The 24427-nt window shown below is 37.8% G+C and overlaps 2 protein-coding genes across 2 annotated transcripts; both read left to right on the top strand.

Annotated features, from left to right (window-relative positions):
- The first annotated feature begins 8426 nt into the window (after positions 1-8426).
- Positions 8427-9365, top strand: LOC126070671 (olfactory receptor 2B11-like). Its single transcript, XM_049875096.1, has one exon. It carries the CDS (start codon positions 8427-8429, stop codon positions 9363-9365), a length of 939 nt encoding a protein of 312 aa, XP_049731053.1.
- Positions 9366-17408: 8043 nt separating this feature from the next.
- Positions 17409-18347, top strand: LOC126070667 (olfactory receptor 2B11-like). The gene has a single exon (XM_049875084.1). The coding sequence runs from the start codon at positions 17409-17411 to the stop codon at positions 18345-18347; it is 939 nt and encodes a 312-aa protein (XP_049731041.1).
- The last annotated feature ends 6080 nt before the right edge of the window (positions 18348-24427 follow it).

Below are 24427 nucleotides of genomic sequence, written 5' to 3'. Positions count from 1 at the left end.
ATTTATTTACCCATTCATCCGTTGATGGACACCTTGGTTGCTTCCAACTTTTTTTTTTTTTTTAAATAACTTTTATTAAGCTTCAAGTGAACGTTTACAAATTCAATCAGTCTGTCACATATAAGTTTACATACATCTCACTCCCTACTCCCACTTGCTCTCCCCCCCTTGAGTCAGCCCTTTCAGTCTCTCCTTTCTTGACACTTTTGCCGGCTTCCCTCTCTCTCTATCCTCCCATCCCCCCTCCAGACAAGAGTTGCCAACACAATCTCAAGTGTCCACCTGATATAATTAGCTCACTCTTCATCAGCGTCTCTCTCCCACCCGCTGACCAGTCCCTTTCATTTCTGATGAGTTGTCTTCGGGGATGGTTCCTGTCCTTTGTCAACTGAAGGCCTGGGGAGCATGGCCGCCGGGGTTCCTCCAGTCTCAGTCAGACCATTAAGTTTGGTCTTTTTATGAGAATTTGGGGTCTGCATCCCACTGATCTCCTGCTCCCTCAGGGGTCCTCTGCTGTGCTCCCTGTCAGGGCAGTCATCGATTGTGGCCGGGCACCAACTAGTTCTTCTGGTCTCAGGATGATGTAGGTCTCTGGTTCATGTGGCCCTTTCTGTCTCTTGGGCTCTTAGTTGTCGTGTGGCCTTGGTGTTCTTCATTTTCCGTTGCTCCAGGTGGGTTGAGACCAATTGCTGCATCTTAGATGGCCGCTTGTTAGCATTTAAGACCCCAGACGCCACATTTCAAAGTGGAATGCAGAATGATTTCATAATAGAATTATTTTGCCAATTGACTTAGAAGTCCCCGCAAACCATGTTCCCCAGACCCCCGCCCTTGCTCCGCTGACCTTTGAAGCATTCATTTTATCCCGGAAACTTCCTTGCTTTTGGTCCAGTCCAATTGAGCTGACCTTCCATGTATTGAGTGTTGTCTTTCCCTTCACCTAAAGCAGTTCTTATCTACTGATTAATCAATAAAAAACCCTCTCCCACCCTCCCTCCCTCCCCCCCTCGTAACCACAAAAGTATGTGTTCTTCTCAGGTTTACTATTTCTCAAGATCTTATAATAGTGGTCTTATACAATATTTGTCCTTTTGCCTCTGACTCATTTCACGCAGCATAATGCCTTCCAGGTTCCTCCATGTTATGAAATGTTTCAGAGATTCGTCACTGTTCTTTATCGATGCGTAGTATTCCATTGTGTGAATATACCACAATTTATTTACCCATTCATCCGTTGATGGACACCTTGGTTGCTTCCAACTTTTTGCTATTGTATACAGAGCTGCAATAAACATGGGTGTGCATATATCTGTTTGTATGAAGGCTCTTGTATCTCTAGGGTATATTCCCAGGAGTGGGATTTCTGGGTTGTATGGTAGTTCTATTTCTAACTGTTTAAGATAACGCCAGATAGATTTCCAAAGTGGTTGTACCATTTTACATTCCCACCAGCAGTGTATAAGAGTTCCAATCTCTCCGCAGCCTCTCCAACATTTATTATTTTGTGTTTTTTGGATTAATGCCAGCCTTGCTGGTGTGAGATGGAATCTCATCGCAGTTTTAATTTGCATTTCTCTAATGGCTAATGATCGAGAACATTTTCTCATGTATCTGTTGGCTGCCTGAATATCTTCTTTAGTGAAATGTGTGTTCATATCCTTTGCCCACTTCTTGATTGGGTTGTTTGTCTTTTTGTGGTTGAGTTTTGACAGAATCATGTAGATTTTAGAGATCAGGTGCTGGTCGGAGATGTCATAGCTGAAAATTCTTTCCCAATCTGTAGGTGGTCTTTTTAGTCTTTTGGAGAAGTCTTTAGGTGAGCATAGGTGTTTGACTTTTAGGAGCTCCCAGTTATCGGGTTTCTCTTCATCATTTTTGGTAATGTTTTGTATTCTGTTTATACCTTGTATTAGGGCTCCTAGGGTTGTCCCTATTTTTTCTTCCATGATCTTCATCGTTTTAGTCTTTATGTTTAGGTCTTTGATCCACTTGGAGTTAGTTTTTGTGCATGGTGTGAGGTATGGGTCCTGTTTCATTTTTTTGCAAATGGATATCCAGTTATGCCAGCACCATTTGTTAAAAAGGCTATCTTTTCCCCAATTAATTGACACTGGTCCTTTGTCAAATATCAGCTGCTCACACGTGGATGGATCTATGTCTGGGTTCTCAATTCTGTTCCATTGGTCTATGTGCATGTTGTAGTACCCGTACCAGGCTGTTTTGACTACTGTGGCTGTGTAATAGGTTCTGAAGTCAGGTAAAGTGAGGTCTCCCACTTTCTTCTTCTTTTTCAGTAGTTCTTTGCTTATCCGGGGCTTCTTTCCCTTCCATATGAAATTGGTGATTTGTTTCTCTATCCCCTTAAAATATGACATTGGAATTTGGATCGGAAGTGCATTGTATGTATAGATGGCTTTTGGTAGAATAGACATTTTTACTATGTTAAGTCTTCCTATCCATGAGCAAGGTATGTTTTTCCACTTAAGTATGTCTTTTTGAATTTCTTGTAGTAGAGCTTTGTAGTTTTCTTTGTATAGGTCTTTTACATCCTTGGTGAGATTTATTCCTAATATCTTATCTTCTTGGGGGCTACTGTGAATGGTATTGATTTGGTTATTTCCTCTTCGGTGTTCTTTTTATTGATGTAGAGGAATCCAAGTGATTTTTGTGTGTTTATTTTATAACCTGAGACTCTGCCAAACTCTTCTATTAGTTTCAGTAGTTTTCTGCAGGATTCCTTAGGGTTTTCTGTGTATATAATCATGTCATCTGCAAATAGTGATAACTTCTTCCTTGCCAATCCAGATACCTTTTATTTCTTTGTCTAGCCTAATTGCCCTGGCTAGGACTTCTAGCACGATGTTGAATAAGAGCGGTGATAAAGGGCATTCTTGTCTGGTTCCCTTTCTCAAGGGAAATGCTTTCAGGTTCTCTCCATTTAGAGTGATATTGGCTGTTGGCTTTGCATAGATGCCCTTTATTATGTTGAGGAATTTTCCTTCAATTCCTATTTTGGTAAGAGTTTTTATCATAAATGGGTGTTGGACTTTGTCAAATGCCTTTTCTGCATCAATTGATAAGATCATGTGGTTTTTGTCTTTTGTTTTATTTATGTGGTGGATTACATTAATGGTTTTTCTGATATTAAACCAGCCTTGCATCCCTGGTATAAATCCCACTTGATCAGGGTGAATTATTTTTTTCATGTGTTGTTGGATTCTATTGGCTAGAATTTTGTTGAGGATTTTTGCATCTATGTTCATGAGGGATATAGGTCTAAATTTTTCTTTTTTTGTAATGTCTTTACCTGGTTTTGGTATCAGGGAGATGGTGGCTTCATAGAATGAGTTGGGTAGTATTCCATCATTTTCTATGCTTTGGAATACCTTCAGAAGTAGTGGTGTTAACTCTTCTCTGAAAGTTTGGTAGAACTCTGCAGTGAAGCCGTCTGGGCCAGGGCTTTTTTTTTGTTGGGAGTTTTTTGATTACCGTTTCAATCTCTTATTTTGTTATGGGTCTATTTAGTTGTTCTACTTCTGAATGTGTTAGTTTAGGTAGGTAGTGTTTTTCCAGGAATTCATCCATTTCTTCTAGGTTTTCAAATTTGTTAGAGTACAATTTTTCATAATAATCTGAAATGATTCTTTTAATTTCATTTGGTTCTGTTGTGATGTGGTCCTTCTCATTTCTTATTCGGGTTATTCGTTTCCTTTCCTGTATTTCTTTAGTCAGTCTAGCCAATGGTTTATTAATTTTGTTAATTTTTTCAAAGAACCAGCTTTTGGCTTTGTTAATTCTTTCAATTGTTTTTCTGTTCTCTAATTCATTTAGTTCAGCTCTAATTTTTATTATTTGTTTTCTTCTGGTGCCTGATGGATTCTTTTGTTGCTCAGTTTCTATTTGTTCAAGTTGTAGGGACAGTTCTCTGATTTTGGCCCTTTCTTCTTTTTGTATGTGTGCATTTATTGATATAAATTGGCCTCTGAGCACTGCTTTTGCTGTGTCCCAGAGGTTTTGATAGGAAGTATTTTCATTCTCGTTGCTTTCTATGAATTTCCTTATTCCCTTCTTGATGTCTTCTATAACCCAGTCTTTTTTCAGGAGGGTATTGTTCATTTTCCAAGTATTTGATTTCTTTTCCCTAGTTTTTCTGTTATTGATCTCTAGTTTTATTGCCTTGTGGTCTGAGAAGATGCTTTGTAATATTTCGATGTTTTGGACTCTGCAAAGATTTGTTTTATGACCTAATATGTGGTCTATTCTAGAGAATGTTCCATGTGCGCTAGAAAATAAAGTATATTTTGCAGCAGTTGGGTGGAGAGTTCTGTATAAGTCAATGAGGTCAAGTTGGTTGAGTGTCGTAGTTAGATCTTCCGTGTCTCTATTGAGCTTCTTATTGGATGTCCTGTCCTTCTCCGAAAGTGGTGTGTTGAAGTCTCCTACTATAATTGTGGAGGTATCTATCTCACTTTTCAATTCTGTTAAAATTTGATTTATGTATCTTGCAGCCCTGTCATTGGGTGCATAAATATTTAATATGGTTATGTCTTCCTGATCAATTGTCCCTTTTATCATTATATAGTGTCCTTCTTTATCCTTTGTGGTAGATTTAAGTCTAAAGTCTATTTTGTCAGAAATTAATATTGCTACTCCTCTTCTTTTTTGCTTATTGTTTGCTTGATATACTTTTTTCCATCCTTTGAGTTTTAGTTTGTTTGCGTCTCTAAGTGTAAGGTGTGTCTCTTGTAGGCAGCATATAGATGGATCGTGTTTCTTTATCCAGTCTGTGACTCTCTGTCTCTTTATTGGTGCATTTAGTCCATTTACATTCAGGGTAATTATAGATAAATAAGTTTTTAGTGCTGTCATTTTGATGCCTTTTTATGTGTGTTGTTGACAATTTCATTTTTCCACATACTTTTTTGTGCTGAGGCGTTTTTCTTAGTAAATTGTGAGATCCTCATTTTCATAGTGTTTGGCTTTATGTTAGTTGAGTCATTACGTTTTTCTTGGTTTTTATCTTGAGTTATAGAGTTGTTATACCTTTTTGTGGTTACCTTATTATTTACCCCTATTTTTCTAAGTAAAAACCTAACTTGTATTGTTCTATATCGCCTTGTATCACTCTCCATATGGCAGTTCAATGCCTCCTGTATTTAGTCCCTCTTTTTGATTATTGTGATCTTTTACCTATTGACTTCCATGATTCCCTGTTATGTGTATTTTTTTTTTAATTAATCTTAATTTGTTTGTTTTTGTGATTTCCCTATTTGAGTTGATATCAGTACATTCTGTTTTGTGACCTTGTGTTGTGCTGGTATCTGATATTATTGGTTCTCTGACCAAACAATATCCTTTAGTATTTCTTGTAGCTTTGGTTTGGTTTTTGCAAATTCTCTAAACTTGTGTTTGTCTGTAAATATCTTAATTTCGCCTTCATATTTCAGAGAGAGTTTTGCTGGATATATGATCCTTGGCTGGCAGTTTTTCTCCTTCAGTGTTCTGTATATGTCATCCCATTCCCTTCTTGCCTGCATGGTTTCTGCTGAGTAGTCTGAACTTATTCTTATTGATCCTCCCTTGAAGGAAACCTTTGTTTTCTCCCTGGCTGCTTTTAAAATTTTCTGTTTATCTTTGGTTTTGGTGAGTTTGATGATAATATGTCTTGGTGTTTTTCTTTTGGGATCAATCTTAAATGGGGTTCGATGAGCATCTTGGATAGATATCCTTTCGTCTTTCATGATGTCAGGGAAGTTTTGTGTCAGGAGTTCTTCAACTATTTTCTCTGTGTTTTCTGTCCCCCCTCCCTGTTCTGGGACTCCAATCATCTGCAGGTTATCCTTCTTGATAGAGTCCCACGTGATTCTTAGGGTTTCTTCATTTTTTTTAATTCTTTTATCTGATTGTTTTTCAGCTATGTTGGTGTCGATTCCCTGGTCCTCCAGATGTCCCAGTCTGCATTCGAATTGCTCGATTCTGCTCCTCTGACTTCCTATTGCATTGTCTAATTCTGTTATTTTATTGTTAATCTTTTGGATTTCTACATGTTGTCTCTCTATGGATTCTTGCAACTTATTAATTTTTCCACTATGTTCTTGAATAATCTTTTTGAGTTCTTCAACAGTTTTATCGGTGTGTTCCTTGGCTTTTTCTGCAGTTATCCTAATTTCATTTGTGATATCTTTAAGCATTCTGTAAATTAGTTTTTTATATTCTGTATCTGATAATTCCAAGATTGTATCTTCATTTGGGAAAGATTTTGATTCTTTTGTTTGGGGGGTTGGAGAAGCTGTCATGGTCTGCTTCTTTAAGTGGTTTGATATGGATTGTTGTCTCCGAGCCATCACTGGGAAACTAGTTTTTCCAGAAAATCCGCTAAAAAAAAAATGCAGTCAGACCCCTATCAGAGTTCTCCCTCTGGCTCAGGCTATTCGGATGTTAATGAAGCCGCCTGAGGAGGGTGGGGGAGGGAACAGAGAGATAGGAGAGTAGCAAGTCAGAATATAGCCAGAGTTGCTTGTCTTGCTTGGAATGACTATTATATCTGAGATTCCCGCGGGCGCGTCGCCTATGTGTGCTGGCTGTGTGGAGATTGCCCGGGGTGTCTGGCCCGCTGGAGTCACGGTCAGATCCTCCACTTCCAGTCCCACGCCCAGCGTCAAGGCTCCCCTACTGGGACAGTGCACTCTCGACTCCAAAATCAGTCACTGCCTCCCGGGGACTTCTCATCCCTCCAGCCGCGTGGCCGTGCCGCCCCCGTGAACCAAGTGGACCCCCTCCCGGGGTTAGTTCAGATGGGTGGAGCAGCTCCCCGTCCTCGTGCCGTGACCGAGTGTCCCGGCTGGGACGCTGTTCTCCCCGCTGCAATACCAGTCGCTGCCTCCCGGGGACTTCTCCTATCGGCTGTGTCCCATGCCGCCCGCACGACCCGGCTGGGCCCCTTCCCGGGGTTAGTTCGGTGGGGTGGAGCAGCTCTCCGTGTTTATGCCGTACCTGCGTCCAGTCCAAATCCCGGCGAGACGGTTCCCCTGCTGGGACGCTGCTCTTCCTGCTCCAAGACCAGTCACTGCCTCCCAGGGACTTCTCCTACCGGCTGCGTCCCACACCGCCCGCGGAACTGGCTGGTCTCCCTCCCGGGGTTAGTTTAGGGGGGTGGAGCAGCTCTCTGTGCTTTTGCCGTACCTGATTGGTACGCTGGCTCCAGGCTCTGGAAACAATCGCTGCTTCCCCATATTAGTTCGTTCTCCGTCTCTAAATCTGTGTTTGTTGTTCAGGGTTCGTAGATTGTTATGTATGTGATCGATTCACTTGTTTTTCCGTGTCTTTGTTGTAAGAGGGATCCGAGGTAGCGTCTGCCTAGTCCGCCATCTTGGCTCTGCGCCCGACCAAATTCTTTTGAGTAAAGTTAATGTAAACTCCACAGCTGTACTTTTTTCACAATTTTTTCTGTTATTCAAAAATTGCTCTGGATGCTGTCTCCTCCGCGCCCCCAACTCGCTGCCTCCCCACCTTCGCCCTTGCCCTCAGTGACTGTTTTTGTTAGAAATAGATCACTAGCCCTTTTTCCAAGGTGCCTCTGGGGAGACTCAGACCTCCAACTTTTGTTTAGTAGCTCAGCGTGTTAACCAATTCCATGACCCAAGGACTCCTTTACCTTCTATACAGATGGCAAAATTTTTCAACTAACTAGGTAACCTGTTGCTGTCAAGTCGATTCTGACTCATAGTGACCCTATGAGACAAAGTAGAACTGCCCCATAGAGTTTCCAAGGAGCGGTTGCTGGATTCAAACTGCTGAACTTTTGGTTAGCAGCCATAGCTCTTAACCAGTATGCCACCAGGGTTTCCAAACTAGGTAGGGCTGGACAAGTCTATTTTGATGATTTTATAGTTCCAGAATTTCTCCTCCTCCCTCTACTATTGCTACCTCAATATCTTTATACTCTTCTTGAAACTGCTTTGCAGCAGTTTCTGAAAATGAGCCATCTGTTTCCTTTGCCTCATGCCACATCTACTCTATCAGACACCTGAAAGAGGAAACAATAATCTGTATTTGACCAGCCCTTCTTGGTTGATTTTATGTAAGCAAAGTTGAAAACCATTGCTTTAGAAATTCCAAAACACATTTATGTATGTTTTTCCTTTAATCCTCAACACAACCTAAGGAGATTGTTATTGGCATCTTATTACAAAGGCAGAAATTTCTTTTGAGAATGTTTAGGCTGTGTGTTTAAAGTGGCTGCCTTTACAGGGTCAGGAAAAGAAATTAGTCAACTGGTACCAGATGCTTTATGATATTTCCACCTAAGTTACAGTACACCATCTTCTATGAATGGACGACCAATGCATAATTATGTTTGCTCATTGGTCATGACTCTTTTTATCTTCCCTACCACTTCCTACTGCAGATGAAATAAATTGATGATAATGGCACTAATTAACGGAAGCCACTCTGAAGAATTTATTCTACTAGGGTTCACTGACCGCCCTTGGATGGAGCTTCCTCTCTTTGTTATGCTTCTGATAACATACCCTATGGCCATGATGGGAAACATCGCCATCATTCTGGTGTCAAAGTTAGATCCCCGTCTCCACAGCCCCATGTATTTCTTCCTCACCAACCTCTCCTTTTTGGACATGTGTTATACCACAAGCATTGTCCCTCAGATGTTGTTTAACCTGGGAAGCTCTAAAAAGACAATCAGCTACTTGGGCTGTGCAGTTCAGCTTTATTTCTTCCATATGATGGGTGGCACAGAATGTCTGCTCTTGGCTCTCATGTCCTTGGATCGTTATGTGGCCATCTGCAAGCCTCTTCACTACACCCTCATCATGAATCAGCAAATCTGTGTCCTCCTAGTATCCATTGTGTGGTTGAGTGGAATGACCTATGCTGTCTCAGAGGCCACTGTTACATTACAGTTGCCACTCTGTGGTCTCAACCAACTGGATCACTTACTGTGTGAGATTCCTGTTCTGATAAAGATTGCCTGTGGTGAAAAGAGTGCTAATGAGCTTACACTCTCTGTTGTATGCATTTTTATGTTAGCTCTTCCACTCTGCTTAATTCTTGCTTCCTATGCTTGTATTGGACATGCTATGTTGAAGATTAAGTCTTCTGAGGGAAGGAGAAAGGCCTTTGGGACATGTTCTTCCCACCTCATTGTAGTTTTCTTGTTTTATGGTCCAGCCATTAGCATGTACCTTCAGCCCTCCTCTTCCATCACTAGGGACCAGCCCAAGTTCATGGCTCTCTTCTATGGAGTGGTGACACCTACACTCAACCCCTTCATCTACACCCTTAGGAATAAGGATGTGAAGGGGGCATTAGGTAACCTGAGGAGAAGGATTTTCAGTTCCAAGTGAAAGATGGTGGGCTTCAAATGAAATTGTTTAACAACTACAGTAGGTTTATATAAAATTTTCTTTAATAATTCAGTTTTGTCTCATAATTCCCAAAATTTCATGTTAGATGATGTTCTTGCAAAATGTGTCCTATTTGTGATATTCTTTTTCTTTTTTTAATTGTGGTAAAAATATATATAGCAAAACATTTTCCATTTCAAGAAATTTTACTTGGCATTATTTGTTTTCATCATGTTGTCAGCCATCAGTGCTCTCCATTTCCAATTTTCATCACCCTTAACAGAAACTTAGTGTCCCCTAAGTAGTTGCTACCATTTTTGTTGCCCTCCTGCCCCCAGTAACCACTAATGTGCTTTGGTTCTATGCATTTGTCTGTTGTAGATGTTTCATATAAGTAGGAACACATAATATTTGTCTTTTTGTGACCGATTGATTTCACTCAGCATAATTTTTTCAAGGTTCATCCATTTGTAACATGTATCAAGACTTTATTTCTCTCTATGTCTGAGTAATATTCCATTGTACAAATGCAACACAATTTTTTTTAATCCATTCATCTGTTGATGGGCATTTGAGTTATTTTTGCCCTTTGGCTATTGTGAATAATGCTGCAATGCGTTATTGCATTGTTGTACAAATATCCGTTTGCATTCCTGGTTTCATTTCTTTTTGGTGTGTATATATCTAGAAGTGGAATTGTAGAGTCATATGGTAATTTTGTGTTTATTTTTGATGATGGTTAGAGGCAAGGCTGATACTCAGCTAGTATGCACCAGCATGGATGCTCTGTCAAAATAAATTAAAATATATTTGGCCCACAGTAAAATATCAACTCCTTTTTTTTTTTTTTTAAGTAGTGTGATGTATGCTTATAATGTAGTGATCCCAAATCTCTTATGTGTGAAACATGGGATGTGTAACTTGAACATTTAAGCTAAGTTGTTAACAAATCTAACATTGACAATTTCATCATAAACAACTTCTAATATTATAGCAACTACCTTGTTGTAAACTGCATTACTGTGATATGATGTGATATAACTCTTAGTTTATCTATTTTAGACACCTAGAGTGCGCACCTCTGATTATGAACCTTTGTCATAAATCAAGCTGATGCAATGTGAACTGGCCATCCTCTGATAGATCCTTATCATGCATGACCAGAGGAACTAACCCACTAAAAGCCCCAGGCTTTTATCTCCTGAGAGCAAGGTATAGGCATAACGACTGTATAAATCGAGTCTTTGACATCTCGCAAGACTGAGACAGATGCTACTGGAGACTCTGCCTGCCAGTGCCACTGCCACCAACCTCAAACCCCAGTTATGAGAAACCTCCTCCAAGGACAAGTCATTGGTAAAGTGTTCTTACAGGGACCTCTCATTAAAGACAAATGCTTGAAGGCTGAAGATTTGGACTTCAATTTTTGGACTGACTTTACCCTACCCTGATTCTCCACATCTGAATGAATGTCTGTGGGTCTTATCTGTGTGCCTTGCCATGATTACTTTGGAAATAAACTACATGAGTTTATGCTCCGCAAACCTGAGCATTTCTCTACTTAATTTATAATAAGATCCCAACAAGACATTTTGTTTTAGGTGTGTACCTGGGATATAGCATGGAGTTGGGTTTTGCTTCATTAAATAATCTAAAAAAATTTTTTTTTAGATAGATAAGTTAGGTCCAGTTTTTGTTTGTTGACACAGTAGATACTTTTGACTTAGTTCTTTCACGTGGTATTTTAGTACATATTTATAAATATGTGAATATAGGTGTAATATATTCATAAATTTAGTATATACTCATAAATGTATGTAAAAATTTACATTATGCAGTCAGTTTGCTTTTTCTCTGTATTTGGTATCATTGTGGTATTTGGAGATTTGAACTTATTGCTCTTGTGGTTACTTTTATACCAGTACCTTTTATGGACATTATTATTGGTTTTCTAATATGAGCACTATTGAAATTAATGAATAATATCTTCCCCCCCACTCTCTTGCATTCATTTCAAAATAATTTCATTTTAAGCTTTGTTAATACTTACTCAGGGAAAGATTTTTCTTCTTCCCATATACTTCCTTTCCTTTCTCCTGCTTCTTCTTCTTCTTCATTTTTTTTTTAGTACTTACAAATATTTATTTATGTACTAGGATGTGTAAAGCATTTCACAAGTATTATCTAATTTTTTTCCTTATAACAACTCCCCTAAGACGTGGAAATATCTGTTCAACTCCTCCTATGATAAACCTTTTTTCTTATATTAAATTTTATTTATTTGGGTGGTGTTATTGAGAATATACACAACAAAACATACACCAAGTCAACATTTTCTACATGTGTTATTTAGTGACATTGATTTCATTCTTCAAGTTATGCAACCATTCTCACCTGCCTTTTCTGAGTTTTTCCTCCTCCATTAACATAAGCTCACTGCCCCCTAAGTTGCCTATCAAATCTTTTGAATTCCTATGGTCACTTTGATCCCATATAGATAGATCTTAAAAGAGCATAAAGCTCAAGGCAGACATTATTGACTAGTTAAGCTAAGCTATTTTTTTTTATAGTTTGGTTTTAAGACTTCATGGAATATTTTTGTCTTACATTTCAAAGACTATATCAGCGCAATAGTTTCAGGGGTTCATCCAGCCTCCAAGGTTTCAGAAAGTCTGGAGTCCATTAGAATTTGAAATTCTGTCCCGTATTTTTCTCTTCTGATCAAGGTTTTTCTATAGAATCTTTGATCAAGATGTTCAGTAATGGTTGCAGTTCTTCTGGTCTCATGGCAAAGAAGGCAGGTGTACACGGTGGCAATTAGTCACATGTCCATTCCCTCCTTCTATTCCTGACTCTCCTTCTTCCTCAGTTGTTCCAGGTGAATACAGACCCATCGTTGTGCCTTGGATGAGTGCTTTCATGCTTTTAAGACCCCAGGCATTATGCAAACAACTGGGAGGTAAAACAGAAGCACTAAACATGTTATTAAGACAATTAACAGGATGTCCCATGAAACCATGACCCTAAACAAGAAACCAAATCTCGTGAAGTGTTTGGTTGCACGTAAGCAGCCTCACCAGCTACATTTTTTGTCATTGTTACAAATATGTCTTCCACACAACTTTTGCCATTTCAACTTTTTACAGGTGTACAACTTACTGACATCACTTAACAATAATTGGCTGTGATTTTTCCATCACTGTAAACTGAAACTCAGTTTTCTATAAACACCCCTTGTAACCATTAATAAACTTTGATTTCTATATGTTTGCCTTTTCTTGTATGGTCATACAATATTTGGAACCCTGGTAGTGCATTGGTTAAGAGCTTGGCTGCTAACCAGAAGGTCAGCAGTTCTAATCCACCAGTTGCTCTTTGGAAACCCTATGAAGCAATTCTGCTTTGTCCCATAGGGTTGCTATGAGTCTGAATCAATTTGACAGGAATGGGTTTATACAATATTTGTCCTTTTGTGGTTGACTTATCTCAGACTAATTCAAGCTCCAACCATATTCTAGAATGTATCGAGACTTCGTTTCTCCTACTTGCTGATTAGTATTCCATTGTATGTATGTACCACATTTTGTTTATTCATTCATTTGTTGATGGTCATTTAGGCTGTTTCCACCTTTTGGCTTTTGTGAAAAGTGCTGCAATGATCTTTGGTGTTCAAGTCTGTGAGTCTCTGCTTTCAAGTCTTTTGGGTATATAGGAGTGTATTTGCTAGGTCATGTGGTAGTTCTATTTTTAGTTTTTTGAGGGACTGCCACACTATTTTCTACAACGGCTGTACCAATTTGCATTCCCACCAGCAATAGTCTCCTGCCTTTTTTTGGTGGTTGTATCTACATCAGAGTATATACCAAGTACTTATTCTGTATCCCTTATCTCTACCACTTACCCTCTCATTCTAGAGATCTAACTTTGACTGATTTTTTTCTTCCCCTTTTCAACTCATCTTTGTGCAATTTTATTAAGATGAATAAAAATAACTGAATCTTATATGAGATATTCTAAGAATGACTGAAGATATTGAAGAAGCTTGTATTTAAGTTCCCTGGATGATTCATTCAAATACGTTCTGCTCTAATTATATCTTTTTTAAAATTAGTGATCATTTTTTTTTAGAAAAGTGACTGAGTTTATTTCAAAACAATCCTAACACTCAAAAGAACTTACTCCCAGCCTCAAGAGAGTAGGCAGCTAATTGGACACAAGAAGCATTTCTTCAGAGGACCCTGTCCCAAGGAACTTTCTCTGCTAATCCATCCGGGATAGGGACAAATGGCTTGTTTGAAAACAATGCTCAAAAGGCCTCAGGAAAAAAATACAAATAACAAATCAGCAAGACATCCTTGATGTTACCTGCTATTATCTTCCTAAACTGTGTTTTTTCTTTGGTGCCTTTTTATCAGCTTAAAAACTCACATTCTGAAACTGTCTTAGGTGTTTATCTGTGTACTACAATTTTCCTTCTATGAACTTTCAAAAATTGAAATACATTCCTTCATAATTGCTCTTTGTTGAGTGATATGTCTCAAAATAAGGTGAGTAAAAAGACATTTTTCTTAAAATGCATTAAGAAGTTTGGATGTTTGTAGGTCTTAATGCCTAATATAAATATAAAAAGCAAAGAGCATTTCACTTCAGAGAACTTTTTTTCAACTTTGAGAATACCTAGTTGAAGGGTTGGGAAGCAACTCCCTTTCTCATTGTGATAAATTAGTCTTTCTCTGTCCCTCCCTCTTATATAAACCAACCTTACAATTATTGAACTATTAATAAACACTATATTTGACAGATGTCAAATTTAGTGAATGAAGTATAAAGCTCTCATTTAATCATGTGAATTTTTTTATGTATGGTCAAAATTTGATGGATCGGATATCCACCCCTGTGTTTTATACAGATGTTCTAGTGTCACACAGACATAGCTTTTGTTTCTTGTAATGACTCTTTACAATACACAAAACTAAAAAGTGCTGTAAACATGAATAAAATACTGTGTGTGATGAAAAAAGATGTATAAGACAGACTAGAATGAAAAAGTGAGTGGAGATGCAAAGAAGATGTCAAAAGCAACAGAGTCATGGTACTTTATGAATATGACCTTAAATAGCTATGGGTAAATGTATCCCCATGTAGCAAAATAGTGATGGAAAATCATGGGAAGTGGTAGATTCAAAAGTCATGGGATCCAAGAGCTAAAATTAATGAAACATCATAAGAAAAACATGGAGAAGGTTATAGATTTAGGGATAGAACTGCAGAGCTTAGATGTACTTCAAGACTAAATCACATTGTTTAAGCCGACCTATTGCTGTGTTTGTTTCTAAGGAAACATTCAGAGAAATTTCCCATTTATGGAAATATTTCAGTGAAATGAAGGATACTTTGAGATGGTCACCATTCACAAACAAAACTATACTTAATAAGGTAAGTAATAAAACAAATTGCCAACTAATGCAAATAATAAAATAGCTACAAAGCATACTTGAAAGAATATTGTCATTAGAGTTAGATGGAACTAATTATGAGAGAATTCATGGACTATCAAATGTAAAATAATCTCTAAAACATTGAAGAACAACCATGATAGAAAAAATATAAAGTTGTAAAAGGAATAGGCAATAGATGTCTTATACTGTAATTATTTAATAATGTGGGTAAATTGGAATTTTTAGAATGATTGATTATTTTAACAATGAAATAAATTCATGGTTTTACTACATGTCCCACCTAAACAGAATTTTCACCTGATAAATAACTTAGCCCAAGTCACGTTTTTAAATTCAATGTGTTCATATAACGTTTTTAATAACGTCAAGGTCAAATTAATATGTAAGGAACAGCATTCATTCGTGAAACATCCCTGGAGTACAGATGTTTTCTCTGGACTCTTGAAATTCTAAATTTAGTCTCATTACCTTACTACTCATTTAGAGCATTGATTGTTTTTTCATGTTTAGAGCTTCCCTACTTATTAGCTATAGGAATCAATGATTAACAATATCCTGAAATATGGATACCAAAAAAATGAGTTCATGCATATAAAAAGTGTATTGCAATGTGTGGAACATAAAGGATCATTAAGGATTAGACGGAATTATTGTTCTTGTTTTGTTACTGTTACTGCATACTCCTAGCCTAGGATGGTGTGTCAGCAAAGGGCATCATTCACATCTTAGCTCTAAATAGCTTTGTGTGATTCCTAGCAGAATGGCTTTGAGATTTAATGCAAAAGAGATTATGAAAACTGTACTTTTAGGAAGGTAGGTCTAGGAAGGTATCAGAGATTGAATTGTGTCCCCAAAAAATATGTTTACCAATTTGGCTAGTTCACAATTTCCTGTATTGTGTGATTGTCCACCATTTTTTGATTTTCTGAGATTTTGCTATGTGTTGTAAATCCCATCACTATGATGTTAGTGAGATGGATTAGTGGTAGTAATATTGATGGGATCTACAAGATTAGATAGTGTCTTAAGCTAATCTCTTTTGAGATATAAAAGAGAGAAATAACAAGCAGAGAGACAGAGGGACGTCATACCATGAAGAAAGCAGCACCAGGAGAAGAGAGTGTCCTTTGGAACCAGTGTTGCTGTGAAGAGAAACTCCTAGCCTGGGAAGAAATTGACGACAAACAAGGATCTTCTTCCAGAGCCAACAGAGAAAGCCTTCCCCTGGAGCTGATGCCCTCAATTTGGACTTGTAGCCTACTACTCTGTGAGAGAATAAATTTCTCTTTGTTAAAGCCATCCACTTGTTGTACTTCTGTTGCAGCAGCACTAGATTACAAAGACAGAAGGTAATCTGTAACCCTAAAACACTAATTGATTGACAGAACAACTCAGAATTTTGTTGCTTCATGCAATATCTTTACTTCCTATCCAAATATACTTCATTTGAAGAAATAGGGATTTCATGAAACACATTTCACCACTTAAAGGGAAGAATATTGTAACAAAAAAACTCATTACCAGATGAATCTATATCAAACCATTACTTCACTCAGCTAGTTAATTTTGTTCTGTCAATGTGTCTTTTAACTAAAAAATTTAAAAAAACTAAAATTATTTCTGGACTGGAATACACCTCTGAGTCTGAAGTGGAATATAGACTTTTCTCCTTAGAGCAGTTTCCTGGAGTTACAAATATGTTTTATACCTATGAACAATCAGTAAGCCACTGACAAGAGTCCAAACTCTTACATAATACAGGTTAATAAGCCACTCCACAAATGAAAATCTCTATGAAATGCATAAACTAGCTAAAATTTTTCATGGAAGATCAAATACATGAACTTTAAATCTCAATAGTTTTGCAAGAAAGAATGCACAGAAAACAAACTCAATTTATAATTAAAAAATTGAAGCTAAAACTGCTTTCTTTTCTTGCTGTATTCCACATACAGATGACTTAATTACTCAACTAAATACATGGGGCTGGACAAGGCTATCTTGATGATTCTTACATTTTCAGGATTTTTCCTCCTCCTTTAATTTTTTTTTTTTTTTTTTTTTTTTTTTTTAATTACGTTGTTGTTGGCGCCATCCAGTGGATTCCTTAATACCTTTACTTTTTCTGACACTGCTTTGCAGCAGTTTTTCTCTAAATGACCCATGTGATTCCTGGACCCCATACCAGATCAGCTCTATCAGACACCCGGATATAGGAACCAATAACCTACATTTCTAACACCCTCCTCAGCCAATTACTGTGTAAACCAAAGGTTGAAAATCACTACATTGAAGTTTCAAAAACACTTCCATATCTATTTTTCTTTGGATACCACAACCCAAGGAGATAGTTATTGGCATCTTGTATACACAGGAAGAAATTGAGTTTAAGAACGGTTAAAGTGACTGCCCTTCATTTGTGCTGTCATGAAGGGAAATAATGTTACCCTTATATATTGTCTTCAAGTTACTGTACCCCATATTGTATGAATGTATGACCAATGCATAATCATGTTTTATTATTTCATAACTCATTGTGTCTTGCTTACCATTTTCCTGTTATAGAGTAAATAAGCTGAAGATAATGGCACTAACTAATGAAAGCCGCCCTGAAGAATTTATCCTATTAGGCTTTGCTGACCGTCCTTGGCTGGAGCTTCCTCTCTTTGTCATTCTTCTGATAACATACCCTATGGCCGTGATGGGAAACATCACTATCATACTGGTGTCCAAATTAGATCCCCGTCTCCACAGCCCCATGTATTTCTTCCTCACCAACCTCTCCTTTTTGGACATGTGTTATACCACAAGCATTGTCCCTCAGATGTTATTTAACCTGGGAAGCTCTAAAAAGACAATCAGCTACTTGGGCTGTGCAGTTCAGCTTTATTTCTTCCACATGATGGGCAGCACAGAATGTCTACTCTTGGCTCTCATGTCCTTGGATCGCTATATGGCCATCTGCAAGCCTCTTCACTACACCCTCATCATGAATCAGCAAATCTGTGTCCTCCTAGTATCCATTGTGTGGCTGAGTGGAATGACCTATGCTGTCTCAGAGGGCACTGTTACATTACAGTTGCCACTCTGTGGTCTCAACCAACTGGATCACTTACTGTGTGAGATTCCTGTTCTGATAAAGATTGCCTGTGGTGAAAAGAGTGCTAATGGGCTCACACTCTTTGTGGTGTGCATTTTTATATTAGCTCTTCCACTCTGCCTAATTTTTGCTTCCTATGCTTGTATTGGGCATGCTATGCTGAAGATTAAGTCTTCTGAGGGAAGGAAAAAGGCGTTTGGGACATGTTCTTCACATCTCATAGTAGTTTTATTATTTTATGGCCCAGGCATTAGCATGTACCTTCAGCCCGCCTCTTCCATCACAGGGGACCAGCCCAAGTTCATGGCTCTCTTCTATGGAGTGGTGACACCTACACTCAACCCCTTCATCTACACGCTTAGGAATAAAGATGTGAAGAGGGCATTAGGCAACCTGGTGAGGAAGATTTTCACTTCCAGGTGAAAGTTGGTGGACATCAAATGAAATGAACAATTAGAGAAGGTGTATATAAAATTTTACCAATAATTCAGTTTTGCCTCATAATTACAAAAGTTTCATGTTAGATGATGTTTTTGCAAAATGTATCATGTTTTTGACATTCTTTTTTTAAATTTTGGTGAAAATACATATAGCAAAACAATTCCCATCTCAACATTTTTTTTTGTAATTTTTATTGTGCTTTAAGTGAAAGTCTACAAATCAAGTCAGTCTCTCACACAAAAACCCATATACACCTTGCTACACACTCCCAATTACTCTCCCCCTAATGAGACAGCCCGCTCTCTCCTTCCACTCTCTCTTTTCATCTCCGTTTCACCAGCTTCTAATCCCCTCTACCCTCTCATCTCTCCTCCAGGCAGGAGATGCCAATATAGCCTCAAGTGTCCACCTGATCCAAGAAGCTCACTCCTTAACAGCATCCCTCTCCAACCCATTGTCCAGTCCAATCCATGTCTGAAGAGTTGGCTTTGGGAATGGTTCTTGTCCTGGGCCAACAGAAGTTCTGGGAACCATGAGCACCAGGGTTCTTCTAGTCTCAGTCAGACCTTTAAGCCTGGTCTTATGAGAATTTGGGGTCTGCATCCCACTGCTCTTCTGCTCCCTCAGGGGTTCTCTGTTGTGTTCCCTGTCATGGCAGTCGTGGGTTGTAGCTGGGCACCATCTAGTTCTTATGGTCTCAGGATGATGTAGTCTCTGGTTCTTGTGGCCCTTTCTGTCTCTTGGGCTCGTAATTGCCATGTGTCCTTGGTGTTCTTCATTCTCCTTTGATCCAGGTTGGTTGAGTCCAATTGATGCATCTTAGATGGCTGCTTGCTAGCATTTAAGACCCCAGCTGCCACTCTTTTAAGTGGGATGCAAAATGTTTTCTTAATAGATTTTATTATGTCAATTGACTCAGGTGTCCCCTGAAACCATGGTCCCCAGGATCCTGCCCCTGCTACACTGGCCTTCGAAGCATTCAGTTTATTCAGGAAACTTCTTTGCTTTTGGTTTAGTCCAATTGTGCTGATCCCTCTATTGTGTGCTGTCTTTCCCTTCACCGAAAGAAGTTCTATCTGCTATGTAATTAGTGAATGCTCCTTTCCCACCCTGCCTTCCTCCCCCCTCTCGTAACCACAAAAGAATGTTTTATTCTTAGTTTAAACTATTTCTCAAGTTCTTATAATACTGGTCTTATACAATATTTGTCCTTTTACAACAGACTAATTTCACTCAGCATAATGTTATGAAATGTTTCAGATTCCTCATTGTTCTTTATCGATGCATTGCATTTCATTGTGTGAATATACCATAATTTATTTATCCATTCCTTTGTTGATGGACACCTTGGTTGCTTCCATCTTTTTGCTATTGTAAACAGTGCTGCAATAAACATGGGTGTGCATATATCTGTTCGTGTAAAGGGCCTTATTTCTCTAGGGTATATTCCAAGGAGTGGGATTGCTGGATTCTAGAAATCAGGCGCTGATCAGAAATGTCATAGCTAAAAACTTTTTCCCAGTCTGCTGTAGGTAGTCTTTTTACTCTTTTGGTGAAGTCTTTGGATGAGCATAGGCGTTTTATTTTTAGGAACTCTCACTTATCTAGTTTTTCTTCTGCATTCTTAATAATGTTTTGTATACTGTCTATGCCATGTATTAGGGCTCCTAACGTTGTCACTATTTTTCTCTTCCATGATCTTTATCGTTTTAGGTTTTATATTTAGGTCTTTGATCCATTTTGAGTTAGTTTTTGTGCATGGAGTGAGGTATGGGCCTTGTTTCATTTTTTTTGCAGATGGATATCCAGTTATGCCAGCACCATTTGTTAAAAAGACTGTCTTTTCCCCATTTAACTCTTTTAGGGCCTTTGTCAAATATCAACTGCTCATATGTGGATGGATTTATGTCTGGATTCTCAATTCTGTTCCATTGATCCATGTATCTATTGTTGTACCAGTACCAGGCTGTTTTGACTACTGTGGCGGTATAATAAAATCAGGTAAAGTAAGGCCTCCCACTCTCTTCTTCTTTTTCAGTAATGCTTTATTTATCTGGGGCCTCTTTCCCTTCCATATGAAGTTGGTGATTTGTTTCTCCATCTCATTAAAGAATGTCGTTGGGACTTGGATCGGAATTGCATTAAATGTATAGATAGCTTTTTGTAGAATAGTCATTTGTATAATGTTAAGTCTTCCTATCCACAAGCAAGGTATGCTTTTCCACTTATGTCTCTTTTGGTTTCTTGCAGAACCGTACTGTAGTTTTCTTTGTATAAGTCTTTTACATCTCTGGTAAGATTTATTCCTAAGTATTTTATCTTCTTGGGGGCTACTGTAAATGGCATTGATTTGGTGATTTCCTGTTTGATGTTCTTTTTGTTGGTGTAGCAGAATCCAGCTGATTTTTGTATGTTTATCTTGTATCCCGATACTCTGCTGAACTCCTCTATTAGTTTCAGTAGTTTTCTTGAGAATTCCTTAGGGTTTTCTGTGTATAAGATCAGGTCATCTGCAAACAGAGATACTTTTACTCCTTCCTTGCCAGTCTGGATGCCCTTTATTTCTTTTTCTAGCCTAACTGCTCTGGCTAGGACCTCCAACACAATGTTGGATAAGAGCGGTGATAAAGGGCATCCTTGTCTGGTTCCCAATCTCAGTGGGAAAGCTTTCAGGCTCTCTCCATTAAGGTGATGTTGGCTACTGGCTTTGTATAAATGCCCTTTATTATGTTGAGGAATTTTCCTTTTATTCCTATTTTGCTGAGAGGTTTTATCATGAATGAGTGTTGAACATTGTCAAATGCCTTTTCTGCATCAGTTGATAAAATCATGTGATTCTTGTCTTTTGTTTTATTTATATGGTGGATTACATTAATGGTTTTTCTAATGTTGAACCATCCCTGCATACCTGGTATGAATCCACTTGGTCATGGTGAATTATTTTTTTGATATGTTGTTGAATTCTATTGGCTAGAATTTTGTTGAGGATTTTTGCATCTAAGTTCATGAGGGATATAGGTCTATAATTTTTTTTGTGGTGTCTTTACCTGGTTTTGGTGTCAGGGATATGGTGGCTTCATGGAATGAGTTTGGTAGTATTTCCTCCTTTTGTATGCTCTGAAACACCTTTAGTAGTAGTGGTGTTAACTCTTCTCTGAAAGTTTGGTAGAACTCTGCAGTGAAGCAGTCTGGACCAGGGCTTTGTTTTGTTGGGAGTTTTTTGATTACCTTTTCAATCTCTCCTTTTGTTATGGGCCTATTTAGTTGTTCTACCTCTGTTTGTGTTAGCTTAGGGAGGTAGTGTGTTTTTAGGAATTCATCCATTTCTTCTAGGTTTTCAAATTTGTTTGGCTAGAGTTTTTCATAGTAATCTGATGTGATTCTTTTAATTTCAGTTGGGTCTGTTGTAATATCGCCCATGTCATTTCCTATTTGGGTTATTTGCTTCCTCTCCTGTTTTTCTTTTGTCAGTTTGGCCAATGATTTATGAATTTTGTTGATTTTTTCAAAGAATCAGCTTTTGGTCTTGTTAATTCTTTCCATTGTTTTTCTGTTTTCTATTTCATTTAGTTCTGCTCTAATTTTTATTATTTGTTTTCTTCTGGTGCCAGAGGTTTTCTTTTGTTGGTCTCTTTCTGTTTGTTCAAGTTGTAGGGATAGTTCTTTGATTTTGGCCCTTTTTTCTTTTTGGATGTGTGCATTTATTGACGTACATTGGCCTCTGAGCACCGCTTTTGCTGTGTCCCAAAGGTTCTGATAGGAAGTGTTTTCATTCTCATTGGATTCTCTGAATTTCTTTATTCCCTCCTTAATGTCTTCTATAATCCAGTCTTTTTTGAGCAGGGTATTATTCAGTTTCCAAGTGTTTGATTTCTTTTCCTTTTATTGATTCCCACTTTTATGGCCTTATGGTCAGAAAAGGTGCTTTGTAACTTTTCAATGTTTTCAATTCTGCTAAGGCTTGCTTTATGACGTAATATGTGGTCTATTCTAGAGAATGTTCCATGTGCACTAGAAAAGAAAGTATACTTGGTTGCTGTTGGGTGGAGTGCTCTGTATATGTCTATGATGTCAGTTTGGTTGATTGTGGCATTTAGATCTTCCGTGTCTTTATTGAGCTTCTTTCTGGATGTCCTGTCCTTCACAGAAAGTGGTGTGTTGAAGTCTCCTACTATTATTGTGGAGCTGTCTATCTCACTTTTCAATGCCGATAGAGTTTGTTTTATGTATCTTGCAGCCGTGTCATTGGGTGCATAAATATTTAATATGGTTATATCCTCTTGGTCCCTTTAGTCATTATATAGTGTCCTTCCTTATCCTTTCTGATGGATTTAAGTTTAAAGTCTATTTTGTCAGAAATTAATATTGCTACTCCTACTCTTCTTTGATTTCTGTTTGCTTGATATATTTTTTTCCATACTTTGAGTTTTTTTTTGTTTGTGTCTCTAAGTCTAAGGTGTGTCTCTTGTAGGCAGCATGTAGACGGATCTTGTTTTTTAATCCATTCTGCCACTCTCTGTCTCTTTATTGGTGCATTTAGTCCATTTGCATTCAGGGAAATTATGGATAGGTGTGATTTTAATCCTATGATTTTGATACCTTTTTGTGTGTGTTGTTGAAAGTTTCTTTTCCCCACTTGATTTTATGTGCCGAGTAGAGTTTCTTTATATATTGTTCTTTCCGCATATTTGTTGTTGTTGATTTTGCTTCTGTTGAGTCTCCATTTTTCCCTTGTATTTTATTTTGATGAGTAGGTTTGTTTGTCTCCTTTGTGGTTACCTTATTATTTACCCCAACTTTTCTGAATTTAAAGCTAACTTTTATTTCTTTGTATCGCCGTATCTTCCTCTCCATATGGAAGGTGTATGATTACATTTCTTAGTCCCTCTTTATTATTTTAATGTTGTCTTCTTTTATATAATAACATTGCTGTTACCCTGTTTTGATCTTTTTTTTTTTTTTTTATAATCTCGCTTTGTTTTTTTGGATTTCCCTGTCTGGGTTGACTTCTGGTTTCTCTGCCAAGTGTTCTAGTCTTGAGTTGATACCTGATAATATTGATTTTCTAACCAAAGAACTCCCTTTAGTATTTCTTGCAGTTTTGGTTTGGTTTTTACAAATTCCCTAAACTTGTGTTTATCTGGAAATGTCTTAATTTCAACTTCATATTTAAGCAGCAGTTTTGATGGATATATGATTCTTGGCAGGCAATTTTTTTCCTTCAATTTTTTAAATATGTCATCCCATTGCCTTCTTGCCTGCATGGTTTCTGCCGAGTAAGTCTGAGCTTATTCTTATTGGTGCTCCTTTGTAAGTGACTATTTGTTTATCCCTCACTGCACTTATAAATCTCTCTTTATCTTTGGTTTTGGCAAGTTTTATTATAATATGTCTTGGTGACTTTCTTTTAACATCTACCTTATGTGGAGTTTGATGAGCATCTCTGATAGATATCTTCTCAGTTTCACAATATCAGGGAAGTTTTCTGCCAACAAATCTTTAACAATTCTCTCTGTGTTTTCTGTTACTCCTCCCTGTTCTGGTACTCCAATCACTCGTAGGTTATTTCTCTTGATAGAGTCCTGCATGATTCTTAAGGTTTCTTCATTTTTTTTTAATTCTTTTATCTGGCTTTTCTTCAAATGTATTAGTGCCAAGTGATTTATCTTTGAGTTCAGAAATTCTAGCTTCTACTTGCTCAATTCTGCTCCTCTGACTTTCTACTGAGTTGTCTAATTCAGTAATTTTATTGTTAATCTTCTGAATTTCTCATTGCTGTCTATGGATTTTTCCAGCTTATTAAACTTTTCATTATATTCCTGAATAATCTTTCTAATTTCTTCAATTGCTTTATCTGTGTGTTCTTTGGCTTGTTCTGTGTATTGCCTCATTCCCTTCCTGATGTCTTGAAGGGTTCTGTATATTAAACTTTTCTATTCCGCATCTGTTAATTCCAGGAATACCCTTTCATCTAGAAGATACCTGGATTCTTTGTTTTGAGAGCCTGTTGAAGTGATCATGGTCTGTTTCTTATGTGACTTGATATTGACTGTTGTCTCTGA

Source organism: Elephas maximus, chromosome 1 (genome assembly GCF_024166365.1).
Source record: "Elephas maximus indicus isolate mEleMax1 chromosome 1, mEleMax1 primary haplotype, whole genome shotgun sequence".
In the NCBI taxonomy this organism is placed as follows: Eukaryota; Metazoa; Chordata; class Mammalia; order Proboscidea; family Elephantidae; genus Elephas; species Elephas maximus.
This window is presented reverse-complemented; position numbering and strand designations above follow the sequence as displayed.

Excerpts from the sequence above, each read along its gene's own strand:
- LOC126070671 (XM_049875096.1), top strand. The coding sequence starts at position 8,427 with ATGGCACTAATTAACGGAAGCCACTCTGAAGAATTTATTCTACTAGGG.
- LOC126070667 (XM_049875084.1), top strand. The coding sequence starts at position 17,409 with ATGGCACTAACTAATGAAAGCCGCCCTGAAGAATTTATCCTATTAGGC.